The 19,635-nt window shown below is 33.7% G+C and overlaps 1 protein-coding gene across 1 annotated transcript in view; it reads right to left on the reverse strand.

Moving 5' to 3' along the window:
• Positions 1–19,635, reverse strand: part of EYS (eyes shut homolog) — a 1,675,061-nt gene that overhangs the window by 1,235,522 nt on the left and 419,904 nt on the right. Inside the window, 2 exon segments of the mRNA XM_063097631.1 lie at positions 4,903–4,925; positions 16,922–16,965. Of these exon segments, the coding sequence (XP_062953701.1) occupies positions 4,903–4,925; positions 16,922–16,965 (67 nt within the window).

The raw sequence follows: 19,635 nt of genomic DNA on the forward strand, positions 1-19,635 counted from the left end.
GCGACGAGTTGGAACCAGCCCAAATGTCCATCATCAGATGAGTGGATACGGAAAATGTGGTACATCTACACAATGGAATACTACTCAGCTATAAAAACGAATGAAATACTGCCATTTGCAACAACATGGATGGACCTTGAGAGAATTATATTAAGTGAAACAAGTCAGGCACAGAAAGAGAAATACCACATGTTCTCACTTATTGGTGGGAGCTAAAAATTAATATATAAATTCACACACACACACACACACACACACACACAGACACACACACACACAAAAAAAAAAAAACCGGGGGGGGGGAGAAGATATAACAACCACAACTACTTGAAGTTGATACAACAAGCAAACAGAAAGGACATTGTTGGGGGGAGGGGGGGAGGGAGCAGGGAGGGAGATTTTGGTGATGGGGAGCAATAATCAGCCACAATGTATATCGACAAAATAAAACTTAAAAAAAACAAAATAAATAAATAAACACATAGACTGGCTGGCTGTATTAAAAAACTAGGTTCAACTTTATGCTGCCTAAAGAATTTCACTTCACCTGTAAAGATTTACGCAGACTAATAATGAAGGGATAAAAAAGATATACTACAAAAATGGAAACCAATATGAGCAGGAATCTTCTAATATTGGATAAAAAAGACTTTAAACCTAAAAAACATATAAAAAGAGACAAAGAAAGTCATTATATAATTATAAAGGAATCTATTCAGTAAGATGATATAACAATCATAAATATATATGCACCAACATCAGAGCACCCATATATATACATATATATATATATATAAAGCAAACACTATTAGACCTAAAGAGAGAGAGACCTCAATACAATAATAGTTTGGAACCTCAACACCCTCTGTCAACATTGGGCAGATCATCTAGGCAACAAATCAATAGAGAAACACAGGATTGAAATTGCTCTTTAGACCAATTAAATCTGGCAGACATCAACAGGTCATTTTATTCAACAACTACAGAATACACATTTTCTCATCAGTGCATGGAACAGTCTCCAGGATAGACCATGTTAGGTAAAAAATCAAGTCTCAACAAATTTAAAATAAATAAATAAATAAATCATTTCAAGTATCTTTTCAGACCAGAATGGATTAAAACTGGGAATCTGGACAGTATACAAATATATGGAAATTAAAGAACATGCTCCTGAAAGACCTATATATCCAAGAAGAATTTAAGCAGCTTATTAAAAATTATCTTGAAACTAACTAATGAAAATAATGACACATTATGCCCAAACATGTGGGATACTGCAAAAGCAGTACCAAGAGGGACGTTTATTGCAATAAATGCTTATATCAAAAGATAGAAAGATTTCAAATAAACAACCTAATGCTATACCTCAAAGAACTAGAAAAACAAAAACAATCCAGTCCCAAAATTAGTAGACGGAAAGAAATAATTAAGATCAGAGCAGAACCAAATGAAACAGAGACTCAGAAACAATACAAATGATTAATAAAATGAAAAGTTGATTTTTGAGAAGATAAAATAGACAAACCATTAGCTAGGCTAACTTAAATAGTAGAGAAGACGAAAGCAACCAAAATCAGAAATGAAAAAGGAAAGAATTATAACCAGTATAAAGAATACAAAGAATCATTACAGACTATTGTAAACAACTATACACCAACAAATTTGAAAATCTGAAGGAAATGGATAAATTTCTGGATACAAAAACTAACAAGACTGAACTAGGGAAAATAGAAAACCTGAAGAGACCAATAACAAGCAATGAGAATGAAGTAGTTATCAGCAGTTTCCCAATAAAGAAAAACTCACGACCAGATGGCTTTACTGCTGAATTCTACCAAGTCTTTAAAATAAATTTATGCCAGTTCTTTTCAAACTATTCCAGAAAATTGTCATTTATAACAATTTTCTTCAAACTATTCCAGAAAATTGAAACATAGCCATTCTCCCAAATTCATTCTATGAGGCCAGCATCACCCTGATACCAATACAAGACAAAGTAGAACAACATAAAAGAAAATCACAGGTCAATATCTTTGATGAACACAGATACAAAAATCCTTAACAAAACATTAGCAAACAGAACACAGCAATACATCAAAAAAAAAAAAAATACACTATGATCAAGTGGAATTCATCCCAGGTATGCAAGTATGGTTCAACATACTCAAGTCAATAAATGTGACACACCATATCAATAATATCAAGGAAAAAAACTGTATGATTAGCTCAACAGGTGCAGAAAAAGCATTTGACAAAATTCAACACTACTTCATGACACTCTCAATAAATTATGTATAGAAGAAAAGTACCCCAACATAATAAAAGCCATATATGAGAAATCCATTACAAATATCATCCTGAAAATCTGTAAGCTTTTCCTTTAAGAATAGGAACAAGACAAGGATGTCCACACTCGACAGAGCAATCAGGAAAGGGAAAGAAAGAAAGGGCATGCAGATAGAAAAAGATGAAGTCAACATGTCCCTGTTTGCAGGTGGCATGATCCTATATATAGAAAAACCTAAAACTACCAAAAAACTCTTAGAGCTGATAAAAGAATTCAGTAAATTTGCCAGATACAAAATCAATATACAAATACCCATAGCGTTTTTATACTCCAACAACAAACTAGCAGAAAAATAAATCAAGAAAGCAAGTGCATTTACTACAGCTACCAAAAGAAACAAAAAAACAAAAACTTAGGAATCAATTTAACAAAGTAGATGAACGATCTCTATATTGACAACTACAAATCACTACTGAAAGAATTTTAAAAAGACACAAAAAAATGGAAACACATTCCATGTTCATGAATACCTAACACTGATTAAATGTCCGTTCTCCCCAAAGTGATCTACAGATTCAATGTGAACCCAACAAAATATCAATGATGTTCTTCACAGAAACAGAAAAAAACAATCCTAACATTCATAGGGAACAATAACAAGCCCTGAATAGCCAAAGCAATCCTGAACAACAACAAAAATAAAGCTGGAGACATTACACTACTTGACGTCAAGCTATACTCAAAGCTGCAATAACCAAAAAAGCAATGGTATGGCATACAAACAGACATACTGAGCAATGGAACAGGGTAGAAAACCCAAAAATCAACCCACATACTTACAGACAACTAATCTTTGACAGAGGCACCAAGAGCATAAATTGGGGAAGGGACAACCTCTTCAGTAAGTGGTGCTGGGAAAACTGGATATCCATGTGTAGAAAAATAAAACTAGATTACTATCTCTTGCCATACACCAAAATCATCCCAAAATTAGAAACTTAAGTATAAGACAGGAAACTATAAAACTCATAAAAGAAAACATAGGGGAAACACCTCAGGATATAGGACTGTTCAAAGACTTCATGAATAAGACCCCCAAAGCACAGACAACAAAAGTAAAAATAAACAAATGTGATTATGTCAAACTAAAAAGCTTTAGCACAGAAAGGAAACAAACAACATAATGAAAAGACAACCTACAGAATGGGAGAAAATATTTGAAAACTATAAATATGACAAGGGATTAATATCTATACTATACAAAGAACCTAAACATCAGAAAAAAAAAATATTCCAATAAAAAATGGTCAAAAGAGCTGCATAGTCATTTCTCAAAGACACACAAATGTCCAAAAGGTACATGAAAAAATGCTCAACTTCACTAATCATCAGGGGAATGCAAATCAAACCACAAGGAGATAGCATTTCACCCCAGTTAGACTGGCTATTATCAAAATGACAGAGAATAACAAATGCTGGCAAGGATGTGGAGAAAGGGGAACCCTTCCACACTGCTGATGGGACTGTAAATTAGTCCAGCCATTACGGAAATCAGTACAAATGTTTCTCAAACAACTGCAGATAGAACTACCGTATAATCCAGCAATCCCACTACTGGGTATATATCCTAAGGAATGAAAATCATCATGTCAGAGGGATATCTACACTCCTATGTTTATCACAGCTCTATCTACAATAGCCAAGAGTTGGAAACAACCTTAACGTCTATTGATGGACAACTGGATAAAAAAAATGGGGTATTTTTACACAACAAAATGCTACTCAGCCATAAAATAAATAATGAGCATGTGGAAATTTATGTTAAGTGAAATAAGGCAGGCACCGAACATGAAATTCCACATGTCCTCACTCAAATGGGAGCTATAAATTAAACAAATGAATTTAAAAAGAAAGAAAGATACAATAATAAGAATAATAAGTTGAGCTTCCAAAAGGAGAGAGCAAAACTGGTTACTTGAGGTGGTGGGGGGGGTTGTCAGGGAGAAATTGATAAAGGGTCACAAAGTATGATTAAGTTTTGTAATGATGAATATACTAATTATCCTAATTTGAACATTACATATTGTACACAGGTATTGATATTCAACTCTGTACCTCACAAATATGCATAACCAATTACGTTTCAAAAAAACCTTACTAAACTTATTGGTATGAACAAAGATCTCACTGTATAGCGTAGTATGTCAGATTTTCTCCTAGGTAGAAAAGAAGTCAGGGCACTCAGTACTGTTCATGGTGGGACTGTAGTGCAGAATCTGGCCTGAAAAACAGGGAGAAAGGGCTCCATAATTTCAAGTCAGGTTAGAACAGTAGCCCTTTCACTCACAGCCGAGGTCAGAATTCATAGCCATGAGTCCTGATCCAAGCAGTCTGAAAGAAAACCAATACTTCTACCAGTAATACATTTAAATTAGGTAGAAACCTAGAGTTAAAGAAAATGTCTCTACTCTTCCATGCTTAGTTTATATTTAGGTAACTTTTCCTTAAAACTCTTGGACCACAAATGGTGCCATGAGTTACCCAGGTGGTGAGAAATAGCCATTGGTTCAAAATTCTTAGTTTACAGTGGAGCTAATTTTTCAAAGTTCCACTTAGCAGGAGAGTTGATCACTGTCTCTTGCCTTTCTCACTGGTACTGGTATGTTAGGTACTTCACTCTCCAGACTGGATATACTCATTTGGATCCTACAGTGAGATATGTTCTCCTATACATTATTACTAATCAATTTAATATTTTGGTTCTCTGCTGGAAGCATATGACATTTTTCATATTTTGGCTCAGACTCAGGCAGAGAAGTGTTATTTCTTGGTTCAAACACTCACAGACCTAATAGGTCTAGCATGGTCTGTGTTATACAAAACCAGAAGTGTACTTCCTTTTATTTCCTCCAATGTCTTACAGGTAGAATCTACAACAGTTGCATATTCTTTGCAGGTGAATTGGGAAAATTGTGTACTAGGACCTTGGACTGAAGCTGAGCAGTGAATACCTAAGATCTTAGTCAAAGGGTCTGAATAGGCAGGATGACCCTAGAAGGTGAGGTTAACAGAAAGGCTGATACTTCATCTTAATGTCCACATAGACACTCCACTGCAAAGACCAGACACTAGTCATGGAAGCAGAAGGCTGACTTGAGACTTTATTATCTGTGTGAATGAGTCCCCAGGAAGCCCCTAGTCATATTTCTCTTTAACCAGAAGTCTAGGCATGCTGAACCTGCGAATGTCTAATAACATGATGAGAAGCGAGAGTTTATAGACAGGCGGAAATAGACATGTATGAAAATGTAGGGGTGACACAATAAAATCATCACAGAGACACTAATAAAGTTTTCTCACAACTGTGATACATTGCGTTAACTAAAAATATTTAATCACAGATTTTTTTGTGAATATTTACTTCACAGATTATGAGCTGCTGATTGGTTTATGCTAAATATTTTTTTTTTCTTTTAGTCTTGAAAATCAAATTACAGGATTTACTTACTTAAAAGTTATTTGTGTGGGAAAGCAACAGCTTTTAAATGAGAATACACAAAATCATATTTATAGAAATTCCTCTTTACAGTATTGCCACACATGTCTAGAAAACTTTAGAACTTGCAATTAGCCTTGCAAACTCCTATTTTTTTTTAAAGATGATTAGTTTTTATTTCTGATTGATCTGCAGCCTCACATATTTTTCTGCCTCAGCTTCTTTTTTGAGTAATTAGTGAATTATAATGCACACATTCCCGAGAAAGGGGTTTCACATAGAGAACTTTGAACCCATGCAAAAACCACTTAAACAAAGGCACTTTAAAAAATCAAGCTATACATTTAATATTGTGGACCCAATTTCTCCATTTGGCTATTTTCAAAGAAACTGTTTTGGTTTAAGAGATAAGAGATGACACTTTTAAACATAGCTAAGGCTAGGTTTTCAAGGAGCTACAACCTCCATTGGGATCACCACAATCCAGAGTTGGTTTTCAGCTTTATAGAGTTAGCACATTGGTTATGAATGCCCCAGAGATATTTAGTCTCTCGTGGAAGTGACTCTTGTTACTCCAGTTCAATTTGAATTCTAATTTATTAATTTTTGGTGAGGGATATTTTTCTCCAGTGTTAAAACTGTTCAAGACTGTAGTGGATTGAATTATGTCCCCCCAAACTCATTGAAGCTTGAATTGTATTCCCCAAGTTTTATGTATTAGAAGCTTAGCCCCCACAGTGACTGTTAAGAAGGTGGGAAATCCTATTATGGTAGTTGAAAGGTGGAGCCTTGAAGAGGTGATTGGATTGTATGACTATGCCGTAGTGAATGGATTAAAAAGGGTGGTCAGGGGTGTGGTTCTGAGAGCTTTAAAAGAAGAGAAGAGTCTATCTCTCTCTCTCTCTTTGCTCTCTCTGCTTCCACCATCTCTCTCTGCAAACTCCTATTTTTGACAATACACAGAAGAATATGTCATGTTTTAGTTTTCAATCTCTACTCTTCTTCCCTTTTTTTCTGTGGTTACTTCTATAAGGACCCATTTTATAAGTGTCAGTTGCATTGGCTTCTGGGGGTATTTACAGATATATATATATAATTTAATAGCATTACTGCAAAATAAACATATTCAATATCTTTAGGGTTTCCCCCTCCCCCCACAAACACAAATATTTCAGTTACATTAATTTAATGGAAACAAGAAAAATAAAGAGGCAAGTAAAGTACTTTGTTGTTTTGTTGCTGGCAGGGCATTTTCAAAGCCACAGAATCTAGTAAGTTAGTACCAAGTCTTTTATTCTTAATCTCATAAAGAATCCTCATATTAATGGAAGTTTAATAAAATAATCTGGGACTGCTCAGTAAATGTTACTACTTTTCATTGTTCAAACATGAACACTTTGTTATTAGAATTTATAAGATAAAATTGGTAAAATTATGCAAGTTTCTTAAAGCTGTGAGCCACATAAATGTTAGAAATTATCTCTGATTGCATCTTTAGCAATTTTGAACCTATTTCCAGGTCATGAACAATTGGTAATAACAAGATTACTCTTGATAACTATACACATGCAGATTTCCTAATAGTCTATCAGGTGTAATAACAATACGGAAACCCATTTTCCTATAATGCTCAGTCTCAAAATTAATAATTTTTCTATATAATGAAGCAGGAGTTTATTAGGCATGTCATCAGAATTGAAAGGAAAAGTACAACAGATTTATTTCATGGTACAGTAGATTTTATATCAGAGAGCACTTCAGAAAGAAGATATTAGATTTACAGAAATAATCTTGTTTCAGTTTTTAGTCAAAATTACAACACATTCCAAAGTCTGAGTACAAATTGATTCAAGCTTGAATTCATCAGGGAAGCTATGTAAATTGGTTAGAATTTATGCTTTCAAATCAGTTCCTTTCTTAGTAGACACTTGCTAATCACACACTAATCTCACTGCAGTGAAAGTATTTATTCATTCACAAATAGTTACACATTGTACTGTGAGGATACTAATGAGATACTGCTCATGAAGCAATTGGGAGATGGGCTATGAAATATCTATTTAACTAGGGAAGAATATCAAAGGGGACTGGTCATTCAATTGTGATAAGCGATATTTGGCCTGTAGAATTCTTATTCCTGAAAGGACAGAGTAGAGAAAGTTTATGATCTATTTCCTAATTCTCCTTTCCAGTAGTTTATGAAAATGGCCTTGTTAGGGGGAAAAATGGCAATATATTTCCAAGAATTAAGATATCTATTTCTATTACAGAGAAATGGAAATAAGAAAAGTAGACGATGAAAGAGAGAGAGAAAGTTAAGTATACTCGAAAAGAAATAAGGAGATATATGTGGAGAATTCCACTGGAAGTTTCAGTTTCTAAAGTAACCTAAGTTTTTTCAGCAAGTCCAAGTCATTTTTAAAATCGAGATTTAAATACATATGTCTAGACTAAGGACAGGATATTCTTTCTGAACATGTAGGCATAGTTACTTGATTATTCTTCTCTAGCCCTTGAAAATTAGAATGTAGAACAGAGATTACAGCAGGAAAACCCACCACATGTAATGAAATCTGAGATGACACATTGGTAGATTCATCGCAAATTTGATATACGCACCATCAGTTGTTGGCTCTCTGGCTATAGCAATGCTAAAATGTTAACCTCCCCCTCCCCAAAAAAGTGTGCTTTAGAATGCATGAAATACTGTCACAGCCAGAAATCAATGGGTATATCACACTGGGTCCAGACAGGACATCAAAACTACATTAGTAATTTGAATAGGAAAATTTAATATAAGGAATTATTAACTGGCAAAAGCGATTAACTACATCTGAAAAATTGCAGCATTACAGCATCCCTTTGCCAGATAATATCCACCATGGCATGAAACCGTCCACACGGGGACAACATAAGCAAGAATACCATGGCGGAGAGAAGACTGTCCTCTCCCAAACTTACCAAGTTTTCTTAAACTTTTATTTTGCTACCTGTTTTTGATACTTTTAATATTTTGTGTTATTTATATGTTATAATAATAGTACAGAACCAAATAATTTAATCACCATTTCAGTAAGATGTATCCTTCTTATACAGGCAGCTGTTTATTCTACCACATTCTAGGAAGTTAAGGGTGTCCAGTACAGTTAATATGCTCAGGTCACATTTCCTGGCCACTAATCCCTGTTCATGTAAAAATCACTGTATTGCTAAGACTAATGACAATTGATGACACTGTCATCTACACCCTCATTGTTTTTTTCCTTCTCTAGAAACTTTCCTCTTACACTAAGGATATTCTTGCCTGAGAAGTCTTCTTTTCAATGCTAATTCTGTAATCTTGGTGAATGCATTTAGACGAAACATCAAAGCAAACCATCTCTCGTTTCCTTAATATTCGACTTTCCAATAGAGCAGAATGTTAAGGAAATTCATTTCACATCAGTAGAACACTTCCATGGGCAAACCAAGGATATTGCTATCAAAATCATACTGCTTTCTCTCTCAAATAATGAATACAGTCCACTAACATATTGTTATTCCATTAATCAGTTGTGATAACCATCCATATACTTGTTTGCAATTCTCAGTTTCTCTCATTACACTTTTTGGCCTCCAGGCCTTTGCACCATTTTTCTTTCATTCCATGAAACTACTCTCACAAATATTTTGTCTCTCTTCCTCTTTTCTTTTATGACATCCACCAGGAAAGCAGAACTTGGTCATAGCCTCTCATCTGGGTGTCAATGTGTCAACACATGGGTTCCAGGTGGGTCTAGATATTGATCCCCATAGCCCTTGGCCAGGTAGCAATTTCTAGGTACTACAGACCAGCTACCTCTGGCTTCAAGGAGCCTTGTCAATATACCCCACGTGCCATAAAATGTTATAAATTTTTACTTGCACTCTCTCTCTCTCTCTTGCTATATATATATAAACAAACTGTTGGTAAGCATTGCTTTGAATTAATGCAATAATTAAATTTGTTTATGCTTAACTCTGCTCATAAGCCATGCTCCCCAGTATCTGTAAAATTCATACACTATTCATGAACTCTTCTCAGATACCTTAACACAGTTTTTAATTTCTCAATACTCCTCTACCTTGTAATCTTACTAACATATGAGGATATTTCAAAAGTTCATTAAAAGAATTGCATTGTCTTTTAATTCTAGTTTTCCACAAATTTTTGATGTAACCTTGTATATCATCCTTTAAAGAGATGACCTAACTTTCTATCCGACAGAGAGAGCAGCAGCCATGAGAGAACTCCATCAAATTCAGGACTCTTAATCTTCACATTTTCCTACATTTTCCCCTATATTTTTGGTATTCTCTTTTTTTCTAAAAGAAGTGATATCGCTCCTACACATGTGGTTGTTACCCAAGCTTACAGTTCTGGGGGTTACATTATTTTTTCCACCATCTCTTGGATCTTCAAATTTACCCTTTTACTGTATTGCCTTCTCTAATCAGCATTTTAAAATATTCTAGCCTTTTCTAACCTTAAAAGAAAACAAAACAAAACAAAAAACCTCCATCTTCTAGTAACCTCCAACTTTTCTCACTCCTTCTTTTTAATGCAAACTTTCTTCAAAGCTTTATCAATATTCATTTCCTCCATTTCCTTATGTCTACTCGATTTAAGTCCCACAAGTAATTTCTGCTCCCTTCTGGTACAGAAATTGCTTTTTGCCAATGTTACAGGACATTATTAAAAGTAAGTCCAATTTGTCACCTTTGGGTCCCTGTCTTACATAATCTTGAGTTGGCATTTTCTATGCAGATTTCTGTCTCATTTTAAGTACAGTCTTCTGTTTGCTACAATTCTCACTGTTTTCTATCCTTTGTTTTATTTGTTTCCTGATGTGGCTTCCTATTTTCTACTCAAATATTAAGTATTGGCATGCCTTAGCTTTTGTTATGGGTCCTCTATCTCTTCTCAATCTGCACATATTCCCTGGGTGAATTCGGGTATTATACTGTTTTATATTTTCATATTTTAGTGAATGTCTCTAAGTTTATGTCATCAGCCCAGCTTTGTCTTCTGTGTTTCAAAATCTCCCCTTAAACTGTAATATCTAAACAGAAGTAATTTGGGTATCCCATGAACATGTCAGATTTTACATTTTCAAAACTGAAACTTTATCTAGCTCACCAAATGTTTGATTTCTAATCCTGTTTCTCAGTAACTTACACCAGTTCTATCCAAATGCTCCAGTCAGAAACCTGAAATATCCCCTCAGAATCTCTTTCACTCACTAAACCCAAATGATTAACATGTCCTGTAGTTCATCTCCATTTATTTCAGTAAAGATATGAAGTCAAAACAATTCCTAAGTAATTCCTAAGTAACTGTCTCATGTATTAACTCTTCCTTCACCACTGTAGTTACCTAGCTCTGATTGACTTCAAATCTTTCTCTTGGATTATAAAAATAGCTTTCTAATTGGCCTCTCTGCCTTGGGATTTATCCACCCACCAATTCATTTTTCATTCTGCAACCAGACTTATCTTTTCCCAAAAGCACATATAAAACGAAAATGTAGTGACATGGTATCCCCATGAACAGACACACACACACACACACACACACACACAAAAGAAAGAAACACAAACACTCCAGCTACTACTCTAAAATTATTCACAAGAACTATGTGTCATATGCATCTGTTCAAATGATAATAACGGAAAATACCAAGGCATTTTATGGATCTGAAGACAAGAGAATCCCCAAAGAGCTATTAGGTATTCACTGCAAAAAACAATAAGCCAACATGAGAACGACAATGCTATGGTTTGTATGTGTCCTTCCAAAATTCACGTGCTGGAAACTTAATCCCCAGTGCAACAGTGTTAGGAGGTGTTGCCTTTTGGGTGCTGTTTAGACATGAGGACTACACCCTCATGAATGGATTAATGCTATTCCAACAACGTGACAAGGGAATTTGTCCCTTTATTCCTTTTCACCTTCTGCCATGTGAAGACACTACATTCCTTCTCTCCAGAGGACACAGCAACAAGGTGTCATCTTGGAACCAAAGACTGAACCTTCCACTGTCTTAATATTGGACTTTCTGGTCTCAAGAATTATGAGAGAATCATGTTTTGCTCTTTATAAATTACCCAGCCTTAGGTATTCTGTTACAGGAGCACAAAATGGACAGAGAGAAACATTTCCTACTCCCAAAATCTGTAAACATAAGGGAAGAACAGTAAAAATGTTTTCAGAGCAATATAGCTCCATAAACTCACAAAACTCAGCTGCCAAAACTTCCCCAAACAGGGCCCCATACTGGATAGAAAGTGTTGAAAGTGGAACAGAAATTGAGCAGAATAGGGAAAATAGAGGTTAAGGAAAGAGAAGACTAGACAAAGTGGGAGAAGGGAACATACTTAAGATATCTCAACAGGCAAAGCAATATCTACTGCAACATTAATTTAAAAAAAAAAAAAAGGAGCCCTGTGAAGTGAGGAAAGCTACCCTGAATCAAGTCTCTTTCTAAACATCCAAAAAGACTATTAATGTATGAAAATTAGCAACAGAAATAATCAAGGTCAACTACAATACAAAGTTATTTTTAAAAATAAAGAATAAAATAATATCACAGACAACAAAAATTTCTAAGATAATGAAAGTAAATACAAAAAAAAAAAACCATTGTCAAGAGTCAGATCAAATCTGCAATGTATTATTTCAAAATGAACTAAAAGACTTTAAGAAAATAACATAAGCAATGAGAGCAAAATACATACAAGTTAAAAAAAACTCAGTAGTAAGTTTACAAAATTCAGGAAAGAATCATAAAAAGTAAATAATTCAGAAATAAAGATTAAACCAAAATGAATATAACAAAGAGTGAACACAATAGATAATTTCTTAACATACTTAGAAAATGGAAAAAGAAATCAAATAATATGAAAATTAAGAAAGAGATAAAAATAGTTGATAGAAATAAATAAATATTGAAACTATGCAAAAAAGCTTTAATATGTAAATTAAAGGATTCTCTGAAACATAAAAAAATCATGAAAATAAACAAATATCAAAAAAATATAATTCAAGACAAATTTCATGAAAAAGAAAGCTTGAAACTACATAAAAAGATCACAGAAAATACCAGCAGAATGACCAACATTAAGACATATCTAATAAAATTACTGCATTTTAAAGGAAAAATAATACCCTTTGGGCATCTAGGGGGGGAAAAAAAACAAGGAAGCAGTTTGTAGTAGAAAAAAATTAGACTAAGATCAGACTTTTCAGCACCAACATATTATGCAAGAAAAAGTGGAATATTTAAATAATTAAGAATATTTACAATATTTAAGAAAGAAGTAAAAAATGTGAGCCAAGGATTTTACATCAAACAAAACTGACTCGCAAATATATAAAAGGCACAGATCTGTAATTATCAACACACAAAAATGGAAGAATTATTATTCCCATGAGTTCTCCCTGAGGAATCTCCTAGAGTACAAGCCTTAGGCAAATGGGATAACTAGACAGACATTAACATTATTCATACATTTACTTGTAGGACCAAAACTAAAAGAAGGATAAAAACGAAAGTGCATTGTATATAATGCCAGTGGGCTCAGAATATAAAGATAAGAGGGTAATTCAAAAAGTTGGAGGAAATATTTGTATTATCTTTCATTTCTATTTTCCCAACGAACCTTTTTTTTTTTTTTAATTTTATTATGTCGATATACATTGTAGCTGATTATTGCTCCCCATCACCAAAACCTCCCTCCCTTCTCCCTCACCCCTCCCCCCCAACAATGTCCTTTCTGTTTGCTTGTTGTATCAACTTCAAATAATTGTGGTTGTTATATCTCCCCCCCCCCCCGGCTTGTGTGTGTGTGTGTGTGTGTGTGTGTGTGTGTGAATTTATATATTAATTTTTAGCTCCCTCCAATAAGTGAGAACATGTGGTATTTCTCTTTCTGTGCCTGACTTGTTTCACTTAATATAATTCTCTCAAGGTCCATCCATGTTGTTGCAAATGGCAGTATTTCATTCGTTTTTATAGCTAAGTAGTATTCCATTGTGTAGATGTACCACATTTTCCGTATCCACTCATCTGATGATGGGCATTTGGGCTGGTTCCAACTCTTGGCTATTGTAAAGAGTGCTGCGATGAACATTGGGGAACAGGTATACCTTCGACTTGATGATTTCCATTCCTCTGGGTATATTCCCAACAGTGGGATGGCTGGGTCGTATGGTAGATCTATTTGCAATTGTTTAAGGAACCTCCATACCATTTTCCATAGAGGCTGAACTAGATCCATACCTCTCACCATATACTAAAATCAACTCAAAATGGATTAAGGACTTAAATATACACCCTGAGACAATAAAACTTCTTAAAGAAAACATAGGAGAAACACTTCAGGAAATAGGACTGGGCACAGACTTCATGAATACGACCCCAAAAGCACGGGCAACCAAAGGAAAAATAAACAAATGGGATTATATCAAACTAAAAAGCTTCTGCACAGCAAAAGAAACAATTAAAAGAGTTAAAAGACAACCAACAGAGTGGGAGAAAATATTTGCAAAATATACATCTGACAAAGGATTAATATCCAGAATATATAAGGAACTCAAACAACTTTACAAGAAGAAAACAAGCAACCCAATTAAAAAATGGGCAAAAGAGCTAAGTAGGCATTTCTCTAAGGAAGATATCCAAATGGCCAACAGACATATGAAAAAATGCTCAACATCACTCAGCATCCGGGAAATTCAAATCCCAACGAACCTTTTGAAGTACCTCACGTAATTCAAAAATTAGAGGAAAATGAATGCAGTTCATGAAAAAAAAATTTAAATATTGTCAGTGATTATGGTTTTTATTAGTACTATTGTTATTTTATGCCTATGCTGTGTGATGAAGTAAATGATAATAATGTTATATTCTGATTTTGTTGTCCCTTGTATTCTCAAAACTAGAATATGGAAGAAAACTTAATATGGAAAAAAGGATATACAGATATTGTACAGGAGAGTTTGTGTATAAAATTATTTAATTCTGAATTCGAATTAGTTCCAGAATGAAATAAAAAAGAAATTGAACTTTGCTATATATTTAAAAGCATAATTTAACAACAGGCACCTAAGAAATGGTGCCTAGGAATGCACACGTGAATGATAAAAATGTGAGGTTAAAAAAGAAAGTGAAAGTCACAAGAGTGGTTACTTTTGGGGCAAGAGAGAGGTTCGCATTGCCATTAGGTACACGGTGGGTCTTTAGGGGTATCTGGTAAAGTTAAATTTCTTCACCTGAGTGGTGGTTAATAGGGTGTGTTACCTTATCTCACAATAATTTATTAAAATATGTACTCATTTTGTGTGATTTTACATATTTCAACAATAAAAATAAAGTTTTAGAACTGTTTGTAAACTCTGAAAAACAAGTGAAAATAATAAACATATGATTCTCTTTGACACTAGAATATGCCGATCCCATGGCAAGTATTGATCCTGAATTCTGTGATTATTCTTTTCTTCCACTCCTTTGGTTTAGCCAACATAGAAGTCTCAGGGTCACAGCAGGTGTAGCATTAAGTTGTTTTTTCTCCAGGATTGCAATTCCCATATGAATTTCCTGAGTGAATTGCATACAGCCTTGCCCTGCGGGCTGCATGATCACGACTGCTCCTACTCAAGGTCTTGGTGAAATCTCAGCAAGACTGTGTGCAAAACGGTATTAAACAGGGACGTTTCTGCGTGGCTACTGCCAAGGCAAAGTTTAATAGTTTTACAAAAACAATATTGTTAAATCCATTTTCAGGTTACATTTCAACCAGGAACTTACACTTTCCACCTGGGAGCAAACGGTATGATGTAATTTCCTTTGTGGCAGTGACGAAGTGAGCCCCAAATTGTAGGGAAGTAGTGATGTCAATGGCAGACACAGAGCCTCAGAGCAGAGAAATGCACAAAAGAGAGAGGCTGCTCTGGGAGACAAAGGAATTGTTTGAAATGAGAAAGTTTCAAGGAATATAATTGATTGACGGGGCTAATGAAGACAGGCCTTGTTTTTCAATATGACCACGTAGACTGACATGTGCTTCACCAAAGATTATGGGTGGGACCTCAATGCATATAATATCAGAAGAAATGTTAAGACAAGATTACTCTAATAATTAAGGCATATTGGCTAAAAGTTTCAGTCATTTCAAATCTCATGATATAATGCAAGTAGTCATTGTGTATAATTATACTACAAATCACTGTCTAGTAAAATGTATATAATTTTCATTTCATGTTGTGGGTTTTCACCTAATCTCTTCATTATCCTCAGTACATTTGTAGGAGGACGTATAAATTGAGAACATGAGTTCTTAGTCACTGTTTTCACCATTCTTGAAGTTCTTAGACTATGTTTATATCCTATCAGGAGTTTGGGTACATTTTTTGAAAACTGAGGGCTTAATAATCTACCCACTTATACAAGTCAGTGATTTTAAGATTTAGCAGAACACTACTTACATGCATTCACACTTATTAAATGGTTTTAGTATTACCAACCACTCAATAAAAAAATTCTTTACATTTTGAAAGCAATGAATAATTTTTAGAGGATGGAAATACTATATAAACATTTAAGATTTTTTTTGTATACTTAACTTTTTTAAACGATTAAAGACAATAAATATAGTTGCTAATTAATATGTTCTTCTTTACATTCTTAGGTTTACTAAAAACTTTAGGAAAAACAGAGAACATTTTATTACTAATATTTGAGGAAATTCCGATTAATTAAATTTTCTAATGAACTTAGAGGATTATACTATTCGATGTTTACAGTGTATTTCCTAAATATCATTGTCAGTCTTTATTACAGTTCAAAAAGCTTTTATGATGCAACCCGTACATAATCCTAGTTGCTGCATCTATAATACTCATGTATTTCTAAAAATACATTATGAGATAAAATCTGAGTATTTTAAGCCTAACACTTCTAAGGAGAATCATATCAACTCTTGGAGAATTGTTAACACATCAGCTCTAACCCCCAGTGAACTGAAAAATATTATTTGAAATAAAAATTCATTTGATAGGCCTAAAACATATAAATATCTGATTATTTACTTGTCAGGCAGCTATAGTGAAATCCCACACCTCAATTTTTATAAGGCTTAGAAGTACATTCATCAATGTCTACTGCAGTTTTTATCTGACAGAAAAGAAAATCAAACATTAAAAGAGTAAATCAAGTTGGATTTGAGGGAACACAAACTTACTTTACAGTCCAAATGACAAGTACGTAATTTAATCATAAGAGGTTTGTAACACCACATTTTATTTTTGCTGGACAGATTTAAAGATAAAAATGATAGATCATAACTGTTACTTATTCGAATTAAATTTTCCAAGGAAAAATTTCTATAAATATTAGAAATAAATTCAGAAATACATTTTATAACTTTTATTGTGGGATTTTAAAAATCTCATTTTATCTTGGTACTTAAAATTAGGAAAAAATAATTGGGCTCAAATATGTTTGTATTATGTTTCTGTTATCTTTAGAAAATGCCAAATTAGAACGTATCTCACATAGATTGAATAATGAAGCAAAATAGGCCATCTCAGACAAAATTACATATGTCTCACCTCTTAAAATATTTTATTTCTATAATTATTTGAATATGTGATGGGATACATAATATTTCAAAAATGTAATAGATATAGATAGTATACTTCTGCTATAATATGGTTAATGCTAGTATCATTTCCATCATCAAGTGCAAAATTTTAAAAAAATAGCTTTGCATGTGTTTTCTGATACACTGTAAATAAAATATACAGAACAGCTAAACTGTAATGAGAGTTCTGATCTTATATGGAAATTATCTCAAACTTCTTATACGCAAACTTATAAAACTTCAGAAGAATAAAGCCCAAATCAATTTTACTTCATAGAAAATAATTGTTTTGCTTATGTAATAATAATATCATTTGCCGTTAACTTGGTAAATAATTATATTGAGCCATTATAATGTGTGAGGCATCACTCTGTTTCATATGTATTCTCTCTTTGTACTTCAAAAACAAGTTTGTGAATAGATACCATCATCACAATTTTAGAGCTAAAATTACTTGTTCAAAGATACATATCTAAAAAGCAATACGATTATCATTACATTTCAGTTTTGTCTGAGTCCAAAGTCGGTGGAAATTATCCTCTACACTGTTAAAGTGAATTACTTATCTTTATTCTTGCTCTTTCTCTCACGCTTGTCTGGCTAAGAGGTATGCTGAGTACTTCTACTATCAGGGACCTGGGAAACAGTAAGAGACACGTAGAGAGAGGTAGAGCTGTTGGCCATATCTGAATTAGCAAGTATTTATGGAAACTAACTACCAGAAGTGGGTTTCCACATGCGAGTAATACCACCCAGATATTCAGACCTCTCTCTGGAGCTCAGCATCGAACCAGGCAGAAAAGTGAACTGAGAATTAGGAATCAGGAAACAGTGGCTTTAGAAGGAAGAACAGACACAGAGATGAAAACCCAATGATCAGTGAAGACAATGGTAACCTGTATCCACCTCTACACGTATACAATGCCAAGCCTGGAAGCACTGTAGTATCATACACAACTCTTCTGGAGCTCCTCATGTACTACTTATACACCAGGATCTATTAGCCCCGAGTCTGAGTGTGAACAAACCTATGGGTGATCAATAATTATCACAGGCTTCTCTGTGTGGCTGTGGCCTCTGAAGAATGACATCCACACTTAAGGTATGTGTTTCTAGTCTAGGTATATATTTGCAAGATTGCTATTTGAATTAAGGTCTGTCATCATTAAAGAAAGAAAGACAAAGAGGAAATAAATATTCAAATGTGTTATTTGTTACATTAGTACTCTTACTTAACAAGTAAGGCTAACCAGACACAGAAGTAAATGCTCTAGGTTTATAATGAAATTACATGGTATGAAAAGAAAAAAAGTAATAGCAGCAAATATAAAACACATGAATAAATTCATTGTTAATTAAGTGAGATATATAAAAGAAATGTTTTGAAAAGTTTGGACAGAATTACAATTTCCTAACTCTCAATTTTTTCTCATATTCATTAAAATCAAAATTGGAATTGAGGTTCTTCTATGAAAGAGGCTTGTTGAACACAGACAAAAGCAATCTCACCGATGAGACTATTCTTTTCTAGATTAATGTCAGATAGGTAACACAATTTTGTACAAACATACTTTCCCAAAAGTCATAACAATCATGGCAGTGCATTTTATTTCCTTGATTTCACCTTAAAATTAAGATGTCTGTAAAAGTTTAAAAATGTGTTAACTTTCACTTATGATAGAATAATTTCAAAATAGCAAACAAAATGCTTTGAGATAATATTAATGTTTCTGGAAACAATGAACATGCTTCTCCCTCAGATGATTTTGATTGTTGTACTTTTCCTCATAATTAAACAAACGATGCTTAATAGTCACAGATGAAAAACTGTTAGAAAATTATGCCATCAGACATCCTGTAAACAAGGCAATTTTGTTAATTTCTAACTGATTGGAAAACTGGCATTATTGAACCATAATTGATTTTCCCTTTTCTATTTTCTGTAGCATAGTGGTTGTTTTTGTGTGGTATGTTACTGTAAGATGATTCCTTAATTTAATTTGTGGAATCTAAACAGCCTATTGTGTTCTAGCAGTCTCACATATTTATTTGCCAGCATACGCTTGATGTTTACAGTCAGATTTTGAATTTCATTTCAAACTGTTATTTCATCATATATAGTAAACAATTTCTAAAAGTGAGAACAGTAAGTCTGATCAGAAATATTATAATAAAAATTAAATAAAGA

The sequence above is a fragment of the Cynocephalus volans genome, chromosome 5, assembly GCF_027409185.1.
Source record: "Cynocephalus volans isolate mCynVol1 chromosome 5, mCynVol1.pri, whole genome shotgun sequence".
NCBI lineage: Eukaryota > Metazoa > Chordata > Mammalia > Dermoptera > Cynocephalidae > Cynocephalus > Cynocephalus volans.